Genomic DNA, 16,592 nt, shown 5'->3' with positions numbered 1-16,592 from the left:
TGGACAAGCTCACAGATACTGTTACATTATACATCAGTTTCTGTGAGGATATGAGCATTCCTACTTGGATTTATATAATGTTTAACAATGATAACTGTGATTTACAGCAAAGCTCAGGCAGGTCAAAGAGGATGCTTATAGGGGTGGGAATAAAGTCTTGTACAATCAGACCAGGAACACACTGAATTAGGAAACCAGAGTGGCTAAAAGAAGATACTCTGAGAAGCTGGAAAACAAGTTTTCAGCTAATGACCTGACATCAGTGTGGAGTGGCATGAAACAAATGACAAATTACAGGATTCCTACCCCCAACCCTGTGGTGGACCAACAACTGGCTGATGACCTAAATGTGTTCTATTGTAGATTTGAAAGGCTCAAGCTCTCTCCCCACACCAGCTCTGACCTTCACTCCACACAATCACAAACACCTCCTGCAACCGCCCTCCCCCAACCCTGATACTCAAACTGCACATAAGATCTCTGAAGAAGAGGTGTGGCATATCTTTTGGGAAAAAAAGACTAGGACAGCTTCAGGACAGTGTTTCTCCCATGTGTTTCAGATCCTGTGCTAACCAGCTGGCCCCCATCTTCACACAGATCTTCAATAGATCATTGGAGCAGTGTGAAGTCCCATGCTCAATCATCATTCCTGTCCCAAAGAAACAAAAATCACTGGACATAATCACTACAGACCTGTTGCCCTGGTGTCTGTGGTCATGAAATCATTTGAGAGACTGGTGTTGACCCACCTGAAGGACATCACTGGACCGTGTCTAGATCCCCTTCAATTTGCTTATCGAGCAGACAGGTCTGTGGAGGATGCAGTCAACATAAGATTGCATCATATTCTGCAACATCCAGTGACATAAAGGATCCTTATCCTTTTTTTCAGTGTTCAATACCATCATTCCAGCTATACTCCAGACCAAACTACACCAGCTCTGTGTTCCCACATCTTTCTGTCAGTGGATTACCAGCTTTCTGATGGAGAGGCAGCAGCTTGTGAGACTGTGGAAATTTACTTCCAGCACCTGTACAATCAGCACTGGTGCCCCCCTGGAATGTGTCCTCTCCCCACTACTCTTCTCCCTCTATACCAATGACTGCACCACCAAGGAACCCTCTGTCAAGATCCTGAAGTTTTCAAATGACACCACTGTCATCAGCCTCATCCGAGATGACAATGGGTCTGCATACAGAAGGGAGGTTAAACAGCTGGCTGTCTGGTGCAGTCAAAACAACCTTGAGTTGAACCTTCTCAAAACAGTGGAGATGATTGTGGACTTTAGGAGGAACACTCCAACACTGAACCCCCTCACCATTCTAAACAGCACTGTGGCAGCAGTGGACTCCTTCAGGTTCCTGGGCACTACCATCTCACAGGACCTAAAGGGGGAGACCCACATTGACTCCACTGTGAAAAAGGACCAGCAGAGGTTGTACTTCCTTTGCCAGTTGAGCACCTACCACAGGCGCTGTTGATACAGTTCTACTCAGCAGTCATTGAGTCTGTCCTCTGCACTTCAGTAACTGTCTGGTTTGGTTCAACTATGAAATCAAATATCAGAAGACTACAAAGGACAGCTGGGACTGCTGAAAGGATTATTGGTTGCCCCCTGCCCTCCCTTCAAGAACTATACACTGTCAGATTGAGGAAAAATCACTCTGGACCCCACTCACCCTGTCCACTACCTTTTTGAACGATTGCCTTCTAGCCAACGATTCAGAGCTTTGAGCACCAAAACCGTCAGGTTCAGGAACAGTTTCTTCCCCCAGGCTTATCCATTGAGCAATAATTATATGCAATACACAGTCTAGTCGTTTTTTATTTATCCAATACATCCAACTACTTCTGCCATTACATTACATTCCCTTGCATTGTATATAACATATTTATATTATTATGTGCAATACCCAGTTTAGTCTTTTTATATTAATATATATTTTTTTCTTTTTTGTTTTGTTTTGTTTTGTTCTATGTGTGTTTGTCTTCTTGATGTTTTGTACTGTTGTTAATTATATAATCTTTGGACTTTGTATCTAGTGGTATAGGATGCACACTAAAGGGTTGATTGGAGATCAAGATGAATTGATTAAACAAGTGGAATCCGCCTTCCTAATTCAACATAATCACTTTATGCATACTTGTTTTAAAACAATATCACTGAATTCTAAACCCCGTTACACTGCTGTCATGAAAGATCCACTGAAGCTACAAAAATGTGCATTACAATGTAGTAACATTTTATTTATTGTGTTCTCATCACATTTATATGATATCAAAATAAGTATCCAACAATAACAGCAGCAATCTAAATGGCTTCTTAGCACTAAACTACAACTACAAGGAAGCTCACAGAAACCATCGTTTTTGCCTTCAATCATGAGAGAACAATTCATGACAGTTCTTGTTCTTGTAGCTCATATGGAGGGCATAATTGGATGGGCATATTCATCATGTGAATTCTATAATACCCCCCCCCCCCCCCCCCCCCCCCCATATCAACAGAATTTTTTAATATGTTGGAAGAGAGTTATCAGTAGCAAACAAATGTGTATGGCCAAAATTGCAATTATTGCCAGATCTGCAAACCTGCAACATTTAATATTTCACTGATCATATGATTTTAAATATGATCATTTAATGTGTTGACTATTAGCTCACTTCACTGGTGTTTTACCCATCATTTGCTTTTTAGTATTCTTTTCTGGTTTCAGTATGATGATATAACACTTTGGAAGAAATATACAAAACAGCAACCCAAAGCTTGATGCCAAAATGGCAAATATCTCTACAGCAACAGTGAATTTTCCAGGAGAGCTGACATATGCTGGAATGAAGGTGATCCAAACTGCACAGAATATGAGCATGCTGAATGTAATGAGTTTGGCTTCATTGAAGTTATCAGGCAACTTCCGAGCAAGAAAAGCCAAAACAAAACATAAAAAAGCCAAAAATCCTATATAACCCAGCACAGCCCAGAAACCTATGGTAGAACCCAGATTACATTCTAGAATAATTTTTTCCTTGTAGGTCTTTAGATTTTTAAAAGGGAAAGGAGGGGATATGGTTAACCAAAGCACACAAATGAGGACCTGTATTAGAGTGAAGACAAGTACACTGAGTCTTTGCTGTAGAGGCCCAAACCATTTCATTACATTACTACCTGGAAGTGTAGCCCTGAAGGCCATTAACACCACAATGGTTTTTCCCAGAACACAGGAGATGCAGAGGACGAAGGTGATCCCAAATGCTGTGTGGCGTAACATACAGGACCAATCAGAGGGCTGACCAATGAAAGTAAGTGAACAAAGGAAACACAGAGTCAGAGAAAGGAGCAGCAGGAAGCTCAGCTCAGAGTTGTTGGCTTTGACTATTGGGGTATGTTTGTATCTAAAGAATATTATTGATATTACCATTGTAAGAAATGCACCAATAATAGAAACAGCTGTAAGCAAAATTCCCATAGTTTCTTCATAGGACAGATATTCAATGTCCTTCTTTACACATTCATCTTTCCGTGAATTTGACCAGTAATCTTGCGAGCATTGTTCACATTCAATAGAATCTGTCACGGATTGAAAGAGAAATAAACAATAAAAACACATTCGATGCACAGATAAAATAATCAGAAGGACTCGGTGAAAATGCAAAAGCATATTGAACCTTTCTAGGCACTATTTTAAGATTCATATATATCTCTAGTGACATGAGTAATGCGAAGATATTTTACAGTTGCTTCCTTTCCATTATTTTTGTACCTGTCATATTGCTGATTTCTCCGTCAGCACATGGTATGCAATCAAAGCAACATATAGGCTTTCCTTTCTGTACAGCTTTCCTTGTACCTGGAGGGCAGTTCTCACTGCATACAGATATAGGTACCTATGATTTAGAAAAAAATAAATAAAATTAATTTGCCTAAAAAGAATAGACTTTAAAACTTAACAAACAGGTATTGAAATACCAAATGCCATATAAAGACTCTTTGCAAATAAATAAGGAAACAAATCTTCCTTTTACATACCTGATTGGTATTTTGTGCCCACACTATAGATTCCATGTTTATTGCTAATTGATCATGATTAGGTAAAGTAGAATCATACAATCCAACTGTGATAAATTCATGTTGATTCACTTCATTTGTTTGCCAGTTTATTATATCATATTTTGCAGGAGGGTCACCATTTTTATCAAAATAAACTTCTTCCCCTTCTTTGGTTTTGAAATATACCTTTTTGAGGTGTTCTAGAAACTGACAATATATCCAATATTTGAATTAGTGTGACATGTGGCATGCCTGATCTAAGTGTAATGAACACTGGTTATTTACTTACTGTGAGAGGATCAGGCTGTTGCTTTGTAGGACATGTTTTTTTGCAGCCAAGAAGGTTGTGTAGAGTATGGGCAATGGCATAAACTCCTTTATACACGTTACTAAAAATGGGCATCAGGGACATGTCAGTGAATGTGTTTTCCACTTCAGATAGCTTCTCTTTTCCTGTGCACACTGGCAAGCCCTTTGAATCATTCTGCATTGTATATTGACATTCAAACAGAGCCTCCCAGAATTCAGGAAAAATGCCACTGCCTACAGATTTTAATGGTTTCACATCTAGAATAAAATCCTGAAGACCTGTCACTTTTGCTTTGGGGATAGCTAGTCCTATAGCTCCTTGCAGTATGTTGTACTTGTCCAAATTAGCTAGCTCTGGGTCAAAGATCCAGGCCTCTGTTCCCACCCACTGATATCCAGTGATGTTGTGTTCAAAAAATACATGCAGCAGATTCTCCAAATCCCAGGTGTCGAGAAATCCAACTATCACACGAGAAGTGGAGATTTTGATCTGGTCAATGATTCTCAAAACCCTTTCTTTTGAGTATGTTCTAAAATATGGAAGTGAATATTCTAAGCAGATACCCAACTGCACTGCAATTTCGGTAAATGCAGCCATTCCACTGTTACCATAGTCATCATCTCTTCTTATTGCTCCCACCCAGGTCCAGCCAAAGTGCTTTACCATCTCTGCTAGTGCTCTGCTCTGATAATAATCACTGGGAATAGTGCGCAAAAATGAGGGATATTTCCTTTTGTCACTGAGACATTCACAGGTGGCATAGTGACTGATCTAAAAAAACAACAACAAAAGAATCACATACGTGAGACACATAAACCATTGTCTGTCTTAACACTTAATTAGTCAAAATGACAGATACACATTTCTTTAGTACTTTACACAAATACTTACTATAGGAATACTGAATGGCCCAATACTGGTTGCTATAGCCATCGACACTGATGAGTACGTTTCACCTATTATGGCTTGGACCTGGGCTGGTTTTGTACAGGGCTCATTTGAAATTGAGTTCTCATTTCCATTACCAAGTGCCATGGCCATTCTAATCCCTTGTGCTTCAAAACTACATGTATCATAGATCTTGTATCCCAGAGAGACACCTGGCAGTAAAGAAGAACTGTTGTTTATCTCCTCTACTGCAAAGATCAATGTCTGGGAAAGCTGGAGTGCTCTCAAATCAAGACTGGTCAGGAAAGTAAGAGAAACAATGTAAAGACTAGGCTACTATGTGGTTACATATATTACTATTCAGTATGATTCCATTTAATTGTGCACTAATTGTCTAAAAGGTATCTTTCCTATGCTGCTTACCTCATGCACTTCATTGGCGGTGGCATGACCACATAGGATAAGTCAATAGTCTCCCAACTACTATGGAAGGGGAAAGCCCCTCCAACAATGATATCACCATCCTTCCAAATCTGTGGGTATGCAGGCTCTCCTTGTAGGGTACAAGCAGTTCCATTAGCTCTAGAAAAATTTATAATAGCCATTACCAAATGCAAGATAGTAAAGACAGACTCCATCAACCTATTCAGAAAAAAAAATTGTGATAATGGTTAAGTATGCCTGATCTGATGTTTTGGCTGGTTGATCATTAAAGATTTCTGATATTTATAGAGATGCAAATAAAATTCTCTACGGTAAAATTACACATGTGGGCTGCTCAAAAAAAAGGGGAGGTGTGACTTTTACATCTGAGATGCTTCAAGGTCAAAGAAGTAGACCCAATTTTTTTTCAGTAAATATATTTCCAATGAGGCTATTCACATAAAATTTTCACCAGACTTAACTTCATTTATGGACTTTAATGTTTGGATTTCTTTATATGTGTGGATTTCTTGCGTTATAATAATGGACACTTATTTTATATTTGCTGAAGTTAAAAAAAAAAAAAAAAAAAAAACAACAAAAAAAAAAAAAAAAAAAAAAAACTTAATTTTGGCATTTATTGAGGCGGCTGTGGCTCAGTTGGTAGAGCAGGTTGTCCACTAATTATAGGGTTGGCGGTTCGATTCCCGGCATGACTCCACATACCGAAGTGTCCTTGGGCAAGACACTGAACCCCAAGTTGCTCCCGATGGCAAGTTAGCGCCTTGCATGGCAGCTCTGCTACCATTGGAGTGTGTGTGTGTGAATGGGTGAATGAGACACAGTGTAAAGCGCTTTGGATAATAGCGCTATCTAAGTGCACCATTTATCAGGTTTTATGTGTTCAGTTTATCAAGTTTGACATTCCTGTTCAAAACCATTTCTTGATCACCTAACCATTACGAGCTTTGGCCTTTGGATTTGAATTCTTGGAAATATGCCCCAATTAAACTAGACTTGAATCCAAAATCCCTGTCTGTGGCTAACACACAGAATAGAAGCCATACAGTGCACGATGTAATTAAAATATTCAAGGAATCCGGTAAAATCTCAGTGCTTAAAGGGCAAGGCCGAAAATCACTTCTGAATGTGCGTGATCTCCGATTCCTCAGACGTCACTGTCTTAAAAACCATCATGAGCTTGTAATGGATATCCTGAGATGGGCTTGGGAATATTTTGGTAAACCTTTTTCAGTCAACAACATGCAAAGATGCAAGTTAAGGCATCTTAACTTGCACATTTATGTACAATGTGTACACTGTACACATTTTGGAGCAATATATGCCTCCATCCAGAGCAGGACAGCCCCAAACCATCTGCCTGGATTACAAGTGCATGGTTGTGTAAGCAGAGAGTGCGGGTGCTAGCATGGCCTGCCTGCAGTCCTGCCCTGTCTCCGATTGAGAATGTGAGGCGCATTATGAAGCACAAAATAAGTCAACGAAGGCCCCATACAATTGCGCAGCAGAAGAAATGCATAACGGATGAATGTGGAAAATTCCACTTGCTAAACTTAACCAGCTGGTGTGTTCACTCAGTGCCCAAAGCTTAATAAGTGTTATTAAAAGAAAAGCTGATGTTACACAGCGGTAAACAGTAGATTGTCCCAACTTTTTTGCAGTGTGTTGCAGTCATCAGATTTGAAATGCATGTATATTTTAAAAAATAAATTAAATACACAAAGTAAAACATAAAATAATGTGTTTTCAATATAGTACAGGGTGAATTGAATTTTCAAATGACTCTTTTTGTTTGTTTGTTTGTTTGTTACATTTTCCATACTGTCCCAACTTTTTTGGGGTTGTATGTGGGAATATCACTCAGTCAACATTGCTAAAAATTAACCTTAACAAGACTTAAACAGGGGTGGACTACCAAGGGCCCTCAGAACGCTGCAGAAACTTATGGTTAAGAACGTTTTATTTTTACTTTTTGCTCATTTCGCCCCAGTACCCACTACACTGGACTATTCCACAATTTCACTGCGCCTCTGCGGAAATGATTCAGGAAGAAAGGAGCCAACTCGTGCAAATGTCAGCGACATTACGTGTAGTATACAGACAGCGCAAAAATGAAGCTAAGCAGCTATGCTGAAAAAAAGGAGAAAGTGGGAGGAAAGCAAAAAGTTTTTATCAAAGCCTGTGAAGTTTTTTGATGAACAGATTTTGCGTTTGCCGTGAAGGCAAGTTGTAGAACAGCGAAGCTGGGGCAGGCAGCAGGGTTCATTCTCTCTCTCTCTCTCTCTCTCTCTCTCTCTCTCTCTCTCTCTCTCTCTCTCTCTCTATCTCCAAATGAGCTCTGCAGACATGATCATATGTGTGTTTAATGGCACATGATGATAGTGTTCCATTCAGATGTGGATTCATGTTCAGTGCCACTTCAAATAAATATGTTTAAATATTACCATAATTTAGCAAAAATTATATTCTAATAAGCTGCTGTACTGCTGTACCATACAGTGACTTATTGTTTGCTCTTTATTACTTTGTTAGTATTTATTAATACAGGCCTAATATCAAGATTAATTTCATAATATTAATATTAAAAATAATGAATTATATGATTATTATTATTATTATTATTATTATTATTATTATTATTATTATTATTATTATTATTATTATTATAGTAGTAGTAGTAGTAGTAGTAGTAGTAGTAGTTGTAGTATAAATTGTCTATTTTGAGTGGTGCAGCTCTCCCATACTGCACCCAGATGATGCCCTCTGACTAACTAACATGTTGTCTTGATTGTTTTATATTCTTTGTTACACTGATCTTCTGTTTCTGTTTGCCTGTTTTAAAAATATGACTTGATATCTATTCAGGGCTACTTCAAATCATATGTTTAAATAACATTTATGTTTCAGTATCATGTTATATTTTTATTCTAGTAAATGGTGTTAAAAATTGGTCTTAACATCAAAGAGCCGGTGTGTTATGATGGGGCGTGTTGTGGGCCAGGTGTGGTGGTCCGCTCTGGGCCAGAAAGTCCAAGTCCACTTTTTGGTCCCAGTTCACCCCTGATTATTGCTATTAATGCTAAATAATGTATACTGAAAATCGAAATATCATTAAATGAGTGCCGCATTTAATGTTGGCCAGCAATTAAATTGGCAAGGATTTTTTAAATTGGTTTTCTGTCTGTTTAAGAGGAGGTTTTCTCATATTTCCCCTTTTTGTTTGAGTTATATGTATTATAAGAGCAAAATCTGAATTTGGTATGGAAATTCATATTGAGATGATCAGTGCGATGTTAATACCAATTGTCAAATATTAAGGTCTTGTTATAGTAGGAAATCTTTTGTGCTTTTGACATTTTGGGTGACACTGTGTTGTTCTTATCCAGTGAAATAATTATATTCTTCGTGTGTGTATTCATTTATTCTTCTATGAACCTCCAAAGACTATCAGAGTCATGGATGAAAAACCATGATCAAATACATTTTAAACAGTATCCAGCACATAGTGATTCATGAATCTTTACTTAAGACATATTTATTAAACAATTATTAAACAATAATATTTTGTAGCTATTTCTTTTCTGGTCTTCGACCCATGATGACCTTTTTGGTATTCCGTTCAGGATGCAAGAGTATAATGTAGCACTTTGGAGCAAATATGGCTACCAGCAGCCCAAAACTAGATGCCAAGATAGCAAAGACCTCGACAGCCACAGAATACTTCCCTGGAGAGCTGACGTATGCAGGCACAAAGGTGATCCACACAGCACAGAATATCAGCATGCTGAAGGTGATGAATTTGGCCTCATTAAAGTTATCTGGAAGGTTCCTTGCTAAGAACGCCAGAAGAAAGCTTACAGCAGCCAGCAGGCCAATGTAGCCTAATAGAGTTGCAAACCCCATCACAGAACCCACAGCACATTCATAGACTATTTTTGAGCTGATGTAGCGAGTGTTTTTGTGGGGTGTGGGAGATGCTGTAGCCAGCCAGACTGTACATATAACCACTTGGAGGCCTGTGAGGACCAGCACTGTACTTCGCTGTTGGGCCACCCCAAACCACTTCATAGCATTTTGGCCTTCTGGCCGAGAGGCCTTAAACACAGCCACAACCACCATGGTTTTGACCAGGATGCTGGAGACGCTCAATACGAAGCTAATACCAAATGCCACATGCCTCAGTTGGCATGTCCACAGCCGAGGCTGTCCAATGAACAGCAACACACACAGGAAACACAGTTTGAGTGACAGGAGCAGCAGGAAACTCAGCTCAGAGTTGTTGGCCCGGACCACAGGGGTGTGTCGGTGATGCACAAACACACCCAGAACCCCAGTGCAGAAGAAGGTGCCGAACAGGGAAGCTGTTGTTAAGGAGATGCCCAGTGGCTCTTCATAGGACAGGAACTCCACCTCCTTTGGGACACAATGGTCCTTCTCTGGGCTAGACCAGAACTCGTCAGGGCATGCAGTGCATTCATTAGAATCTGAGTGAAAAGAGAAAGAGAAAAATGACAGTGAGAATGGGGCAAGAGAGATTATCAAAAATGAACAGCACACATATTAATTGTATGCTCTCTCATTTATAAAATATAAAGGTCATGTTCACCTGTTGTGTTGCTGATCTCTCCATCAGCACAGGGCAGACAGTCAAAGCAGCAGATGGGCATGCCTTTCTTTATGGCTCTTCTGGTGCCCAGGGGGCAGCTTTCACTGCACACCGACCTTGGTGGCTAATGAATGGAGAGTCCAGATTCAACAGTTCAGCAATGCAATACTTCTGTATGTTTACTAGCCGAATGAATAAAAATAGTTTAATATATAAGCAGGTTCTCTAACACAGTACAGGCTCACTGTGATTTAAGTGTATGTGATTTACTTTCTTTGTATCAAAGTTCCAAAATAGAGCATCCTCATTCAGTGTAAGCACATGGTCTGTCTGTGCAGCTTCATCCACCACACCAACTGTGTGGACCCCAATCGACCCATCTGGGTTTGGCTGCCAGTTCATGACATCATAGATTGCCAAAGGATCGCCATTCTTGTCAAAGGATACATGGTCCCCAAAGCCAGTGGTGAAATTCACACTCTGTAGGTAATGGACAACCTGTACCAGTGATTAGAAGAGACAAGCAGAGAGGACAGGTGTTAAACATGTGTTTGATTGACATGAATATTTTACCTAAAATATAAACTCATTTTAGGGCAATGTGTTACACTTCCATCTGATAGAATTACATAGACTTTTAGAAAAAAAAAATCACGAATTTTTCTATGACTAAACATTAAGCGTTACAAATTATTTTACATGCGTCATTTTTTTTTTTTTTAAACAGTAGAGGTTTTGAAATAATTAAATAAGTTTCAAGTAGAGTGAATACAGAATTTAAGAATTCCTCATTGTGTGGTGTAAAAGCATACATATAAAACTATATACACATTTTTCTTCTCACTGCAATATGTGTGACAGTTGTATCAGTTTCACCTGCCAAGGCTGCAGGGTAGATATTCTGGCACAGCTGTGACCATTAAAGGGCCCTTTGCCATCCTGACACTGTGTCAGGTCATGCAGGGCATGAGCTAGTGCATAAACTGCTTTATATACATTATAAGAAGCCCTTAATTCAGATATATCACTGTATGCTGTATTTGTGCTGCTCAGATCTTCATCCCCTGTGCACAACATTATTCTATCTTTCCCAGCAGTCTGCATGCCATCTGAATCAAACCTGCATCCGAACATCTCCTCCCAGAAGATCCGCACCATGTTGTTTGCGGTTTGCATGTCAGGGCGCAAATGTAGCAGGAAGTCCTGAAGCCCTGCAATCTCTCCACGACGGATGGCAAGGCCTAGAGTTCCTCCAAGGAATGGTAGCAGGTTTGATGTGAGAAAGACAGGTGAAGTAGCCCAGGCCTCACTAGCAATCCACTGCTTTTCAGTGACATTTTTCAGAAACACTTCATCCATTAGTGGCAACAAGTAGGCCTCAGTAGAAATTACCACCACCACGTTGGCTGTGGAGGTTTTGATAACTCTGACAATACGCTCCACATCTCTGCGGTTGTTGTCCCTTGGCAGCATCTCAGAGTAAGCCACACAGCCACCCAGCTGTTCCTGAACATCCTGGTGGAAGGAGTGGGCAGCATAGATACCATAGTCATCATTGCTGTACACTAGGCCCACCCAGGTCCAACCGAAGTGTTTTAGGATTTGGACAATGGCACGCACCTGGAAGGCGTCACTGGGGATTGTTCTGAAAAAGGAGGGGAACTGATGCCGGTCAGTGAGACAGGAACAAGTGGCAAAATAGCTCACCTGATGGAAAGTGAGAGAAAAAAAAAAAGCAAAATAAAGGAGGACATAAAATGACAGAACATGTGAGATATTGCATTCAGAAATTAATATATTGCCACATAAATAGTACAAATATAATAATATAATAGATGCTACAGATTTACAGATATAACTCAAGCTACATTTTTCCTCAGTTGTTAGAAACAAACTGAACTTTCCCTGAATCTTTACCATGGGCACTTTAAACAACCCCAGGACACTAGAGATAGCAATAGAGTGAGTGGAACCCGGGTCCCCCACTATCCCAATCACCGGGGGAGAACCAGTGCAGTTGGAGGCAACCAAGCTGGAGGCAACTTCATCAGTTCCACTGATCAGGGCTGTGGCTGCCCGAAATGCCACAGCAAGCTTCACACAATTGTCATACAGATGGTAGCCCAGTGTGATGTTAGGAAGCAGGTTGGGATTTCTATTAATCTCATCAATAGCAAAAACCATAGTCATTGCCTGCTGGAAGCTTGCCATGTCAAACCTGTGGCAATATCATAGACAAAGAGATAGATCATATGATTGAAGATATAATAATGCGTTTATTGAATCAATTGTGTAATCATGGTGTATTGTTTTGTGTACAAACAAAGTATGCTTTTTATAAATATACACATTAAGTTCATGCACGTGCACACCAGTTCATGCAATAATTTTTGGCAACAGATCAGTAATTTCAAACATATTATCATCTCAATGAATTAATTCACTTAATAAATTAAATCTTCTGTTAACCATGGTGTCTGTTCCCTGTTTCTGCTTATTCCCATTATTACACTTTGCTGAATCCACTCACTGTTCACAATAGGGCTGTTCTGGCTCACTTGTGAAGCTCAACTCTGGAAACACAGTAAGAAAGTGGACCTCAAATAGGCCTCCCAGAATAAGGTCTCCATCTCGGTGCATCCCATTTAGCCTGAAGTGACCCCGGAGCTGACAGTATCCTGAGTCTAAGTCCAATCCAGTAGCTAAAGATGTGTGGTAGAAGATGGCCAATGCTGAGCTCCAGGCTATATACATATACAGATATTTACCATACCACATCTTTCTCTCCCTGTGCTTCTCTCTCTCCTTCTTTTTCTGTGGTAAATATGTGGTTGAGTTTTTTTTTTTATAGCTGGTGAGGTCACATGGGCCTCTGTGGAAAAAATGGCAACATGTTTATATGGTTATATGTAAGTGATGTAACTGTTGATTCTTATAATTCTTTTATGTCTTGCCCAAGGACACTTTGGCATGTGGAGTCATGTGGGCCAGGAATAAATATCAATTTATAATAACTTATAATAATTAAATAAAAAAATAATAATTTCTAATAATAATAAAATAAATAGTAATTATATATATATATATATATATATATATATATATATATATATATATATATATATATATATATATATATATATATATATAATTATTATTTTTTGCCACTGTCATGTAATCAGAGAAGGAACTCTGAGCTACAGTTCCCAGCAGCCACTGCATCACAGTCACATGACCACCTGCACCTGAATCACATTCCTTTTAACGAGCACTCATGTATATAGCCACAGTTTGCACTGCATTCTTTGTCTTACATTTGTCATTCTTTGCCATTGTCCCTGTTGCTGTGTTGATCTTTGGTTTATGTTTATTCTTAGCCTTAGTGCTTTGCTGCTGATTCATAGTTCTTGTTTTGTGTTTGGTTGTGCTATTAATTAAAGAAATTCTGTACTTGCATCCATCTCCACCTTAGAATCATGACAGAACGTAAGCACACAACATGGATGCAGCAGAATTTTTCAGGGTCCAAGAGGCCCTGTATGAAAAATTAAAGCTGAGGTGGGAGAAGGAGGGAAAATTCTTCATCAAAAACAATAGCGATTGGCTCGACGTGATGAATTCCGTCATGGGGTATACCAAAGGGGAGCCTTCCAACCAGGCTCGAACCATCTCCCACCCTCCCTCCCCCACTGTGGATCTCGTCCAGCATGCCGAGTCAACGGAGAACATCATTCAGCCTCCCTGCATGTCTGAGGATCCCGCTCAGCATTCCTGTTCAGCTGATGACGCTGCTCAGTCATCCAGTTCAGAAAAAGATGTTGCTCAGCGTCCCAGCATGGCCAAAATGGCTTTTATTCTCTGCTCTGACTTGGATGTCACCACACCAGGCTCCGCTTCGGACATCGCTCCACCTTTCTACTCTACTGAGGATGTTGCTCTGTCATCCTGCTCGACTGAGAACGTCGCTCTGCCTTCCTGCTCAGCTGAGGACGTTGCTCTGCCATCCTGCTCAGCTGAGGACGTTGCTCCTTTTCGTTGCTTCGCGCCGTATGTCGCTCCCCCTTCCTGCTCCACAGAGGGCATCGCTCCCCCCTTGTGCTTCGCGGAGAACCTCGCTCCCCCCTCTGGCCTTGCGGAAATCTTTGATCCTCCCTCTGGCCTCACGGAGAACTTCACTCACCCTTGGACCTCGTGGAGAGCGGCACTCCCCCCTCTAGCATAATGAGGAATGTTGCTTCCCCCTCAGGCTCCACCTTGAGCTTTGTTCCTCCCGCTGGCTGTGCAGTAGCCATCGCTCCGCATTCAAGCCAGGCTGGGGATATCATGTCATCTCTCTATGGTGCAGAAGAGACCGCTCCACACCTGAATCTCAGAGAGCATGGTCAGTTCATGGCTGAAGCAGACGTCACAACCAACCAGGTTCTGCTCACACCTGAAACCGACGTCACGACCTACCAAGTTCTGATCATGCCCAGGACTGCTGACACGGACAACCAAGTTCTGCTCACGCCCGAGTCTGCTGACACGGACGACCAACTTCTGCTCACGCCCGAGTCTGCTCACACGGACGTCCAAGTTCTGCTCACGCCCGAGTCTGCTGATACGGCCGACCAAGTTCTGCCTTCCTGTTCCGCTGAGCACGTCGCTATGGCTTCTCACCCCGCTGAAACTGATGACCCAGCTTCCCATGTGGGGGTGCTGTCTAACGACCCCGGCAAGATTGCCCTAACCTCATGCCTGCCCCTCGGCTCCTTGGCTCTCTGTTGACCAATGCCTGCCTCGGGACCTACGTGGTTGTGAAGACATTTTGCCCAGAGGGCCAGGACCGCCAGGGGAGGGAGAGTATTTTGGCACTTCGGGAGAAGCACCTTTTGGGGGGTTCTGTCATGTAATCAGAGAAGGAACTCTGAACTACAGTTCCCAGAAACCACTGCATCACAGTCACATGACCAACGGCACCTGAATCATGTTCCTATTAACGAGCACTCGTGTATATAGTCACAGTTTGCACTGCATTCTTTGTCTTACGTTTGTCTTTCTTTGCCATTGTCCCTGTTGCTGTGTTTGCTTGTGTTAGTGTTTTTCTGCTGATTCATAATTCTTGTTTTGTGTTTGGTTGTGCTATTAATTAAAGAAATTCTGCACTTGCATCCATCTCCACCTTGGAACCGTGACAGCCACACCATTTCTATGATGTACTTTATCAAACACCTTCAGAGAAAAGCATTCAAGCATAGAGGAGTATCACTACCATGGCACAAATAGTTAACCAATCTCTATTAATTCTTCTGAAGGTGTTTGATAAAGTACACCATAGACCTTGTTGGTGTATGTCCAATGGAATTATTTGACTGCTGTTGACTGATGTTAAATCCTACAGCTCTTTGCAGAATGAAGACCCATACTAAAGACCTTAAAATGCATATGCCTGTGAGAATAAAATAAAACTTTAAATAACTATTAAAAAGGGCAAGCTCTACCATAGATTGGAGACAGCAACAATATTGATCCTCATCAAAGAGCATAGAATGGTAAGTGGTTACAGGCTCTAAAGGTTGTACAGATGGAATGGGGCACATGAGTCCCAAGATAGAGACTAGTCCCATGCCATATAGTTGTTTTTTGTTTCTTACACTTGATTCTAGATTTGACCAGTAAACAGTGGAGGAGGGCTTCGCCTGTCATGAGCACTGTGCCACAGAATGTCATGCCACGCATCAAATTTCCTCTGAAATATGTCTTGGATCTGGTGACTGAAAGATCCATCCGATCCTGCAGATGGCAATATTGGACCTGTCTTTGCATCTATTGTAAAACTTGAATCTGAGACTTGCCTCTGATTATATCTGAGTATTCACCATACAACACAGCAAATTCATTGTCATTTACAAACAGGGCACTTTAAAATTCACACACACACACACACACACACACACACACACACACACACACATTGTGTCCATGGCTATATGCAGGGTTTAAAAAATACCAAGGTCCAAAAACTAAGTTTGCTAGCATCGCTGGGGGGTGAAAAATATTGATTTCCCTGCTTGCCATATGTGCATTTTAAGACATTGAGTAATAATAGCTTTGGATTTGAATTATAAAAATATGTCTCAAGCAGTACATAAACGTAGGAAAAATGTGTTTTATACAAAAAGATTTTTATACAATAGCACTATACTGTATTATTACACTATACTTATGAAATTAAATTGAACCTACAGGCTTCACTGTAATTACCAAAGAACATATATTTCTGTAGTAATTAGGCCTATGTAGTTTTAATGACATC

General features: G+C 40.6%; 2 protein-coding genes across 2 annotated transcripts; both read right to left on the bottom strand.

Moving 5' to 3' along the window:
• Nucleotides 1-2,661: 2,661 nt before the first annotated feature.
• On the bottom strand, nt 2,662-5,885 carry LOC124627844 (extracellular calcium-sensing receptor-like). Its single transcript, XM_047154591.2, has 6 exons — nt 5,671-5,885; nt 5,251-5,542; nt 4,339-5,130; nt 4,029-4,256; nt 3,763-3,886; nt 2,662-3,569 (listed from the first exon to the last, which is right to left on the bottom strand). Exons 1-6 carry the CDS (start codon nt 5,883-5,885, stop codon nt 2,662-2,664), a joined length of 2,559 nt encoding a protein of 852 aa, XP_047010547.1.
• Nucleotides 5,886-9,261: 3,376 nt separating this feature from the next.
• On the bottom strand, nt 9,262-13,059 carry LOC108264182 (extracellular calcium-sensing receptor-like). Its single transcript, XM_053678176.1, has 6 exons — nt 12,828-13,059; nt 12,215-12,515; nt 11,174-12,004; nt 10,568-10,795; nt 10,298-10,421; nt 9,262-10,175 (listed from the first exon to the last, which is right to left on the bottom strand). Exons 1-6 carry the CDS (start codon nt 13,049-13,051, stop codon nt 9,262-9,264), a joined length of 2,622 nt encoding a protein of 873 aa, XP_053534151.1. The 5' UTR covers nt 13,052-13,059.
• Nucleotides 13,060-16,592: the final 3,533 nt, after the last annotated feature.

Source organism: Ictalurus punctatus, chromosome 4 (genome assembly GCF_001660625.3).
Source record: "Ictalurus punctatus breed USDA103 chromosome 4, Coco_2.0, whole genome shotgun sequence".
NCBI classification, from domain to species: Eukaryota; Metazoa; Chordata; class Actinopteri; order Siluriformes; family Ictaluridae; genus Ictalurus; species Ictalurus punctatus.
This window is presented reverse-complemented; position numbering and strand designations above follow the sequence as displayed.

Excerpts from the sequence above, each read along its gene's own strand:
- LOC108264182 (XM_053678176.1), bottom strand. The coding sequence starts at position 13,051 with ATGTATATAGCCTGGAGCTCAGCATTGGCCATCTTCTACCACACATCT. Across the intron at positions 12,516-12,827 it reads GAACAGCCCTATTGTGAACA|GTTTGACATGGCAAGCTTCC; the intron begins GTGAGTGGATTC and ends ATATTGCCACAG. Across the intron at positions 12,005-12,214 it reads GGTTGTTTAAAGTGCCCATG|GTGAGCTATTTTGCCACTTG; the intron begins GTAAAGATTCAG and ends ACTTTCCATCAG.
- LOC124627844 (XM_047154591.2), bottom strand. The coding sequence starts at position 5,885 with ATGGAGTCTGTCTTTACTATCTTGCATTTGGTAATGGCTATTATAAAT. Across the intron at positions 4,257-4,338 it reads AACAGCCTGATCCTCTCACA|TTTCTAGAACACCTCAAAAA; the intron begins GTAAGTAAATAA and ends ATATATTGTCAG. Across the intron at positions 3,887-4,028 it reads GGGCACAAAATACCAATCAG|GTACCTATATCTGTATGCAG; the intron begins GTATGTAAAAGG and ends TCTAAATCATAG.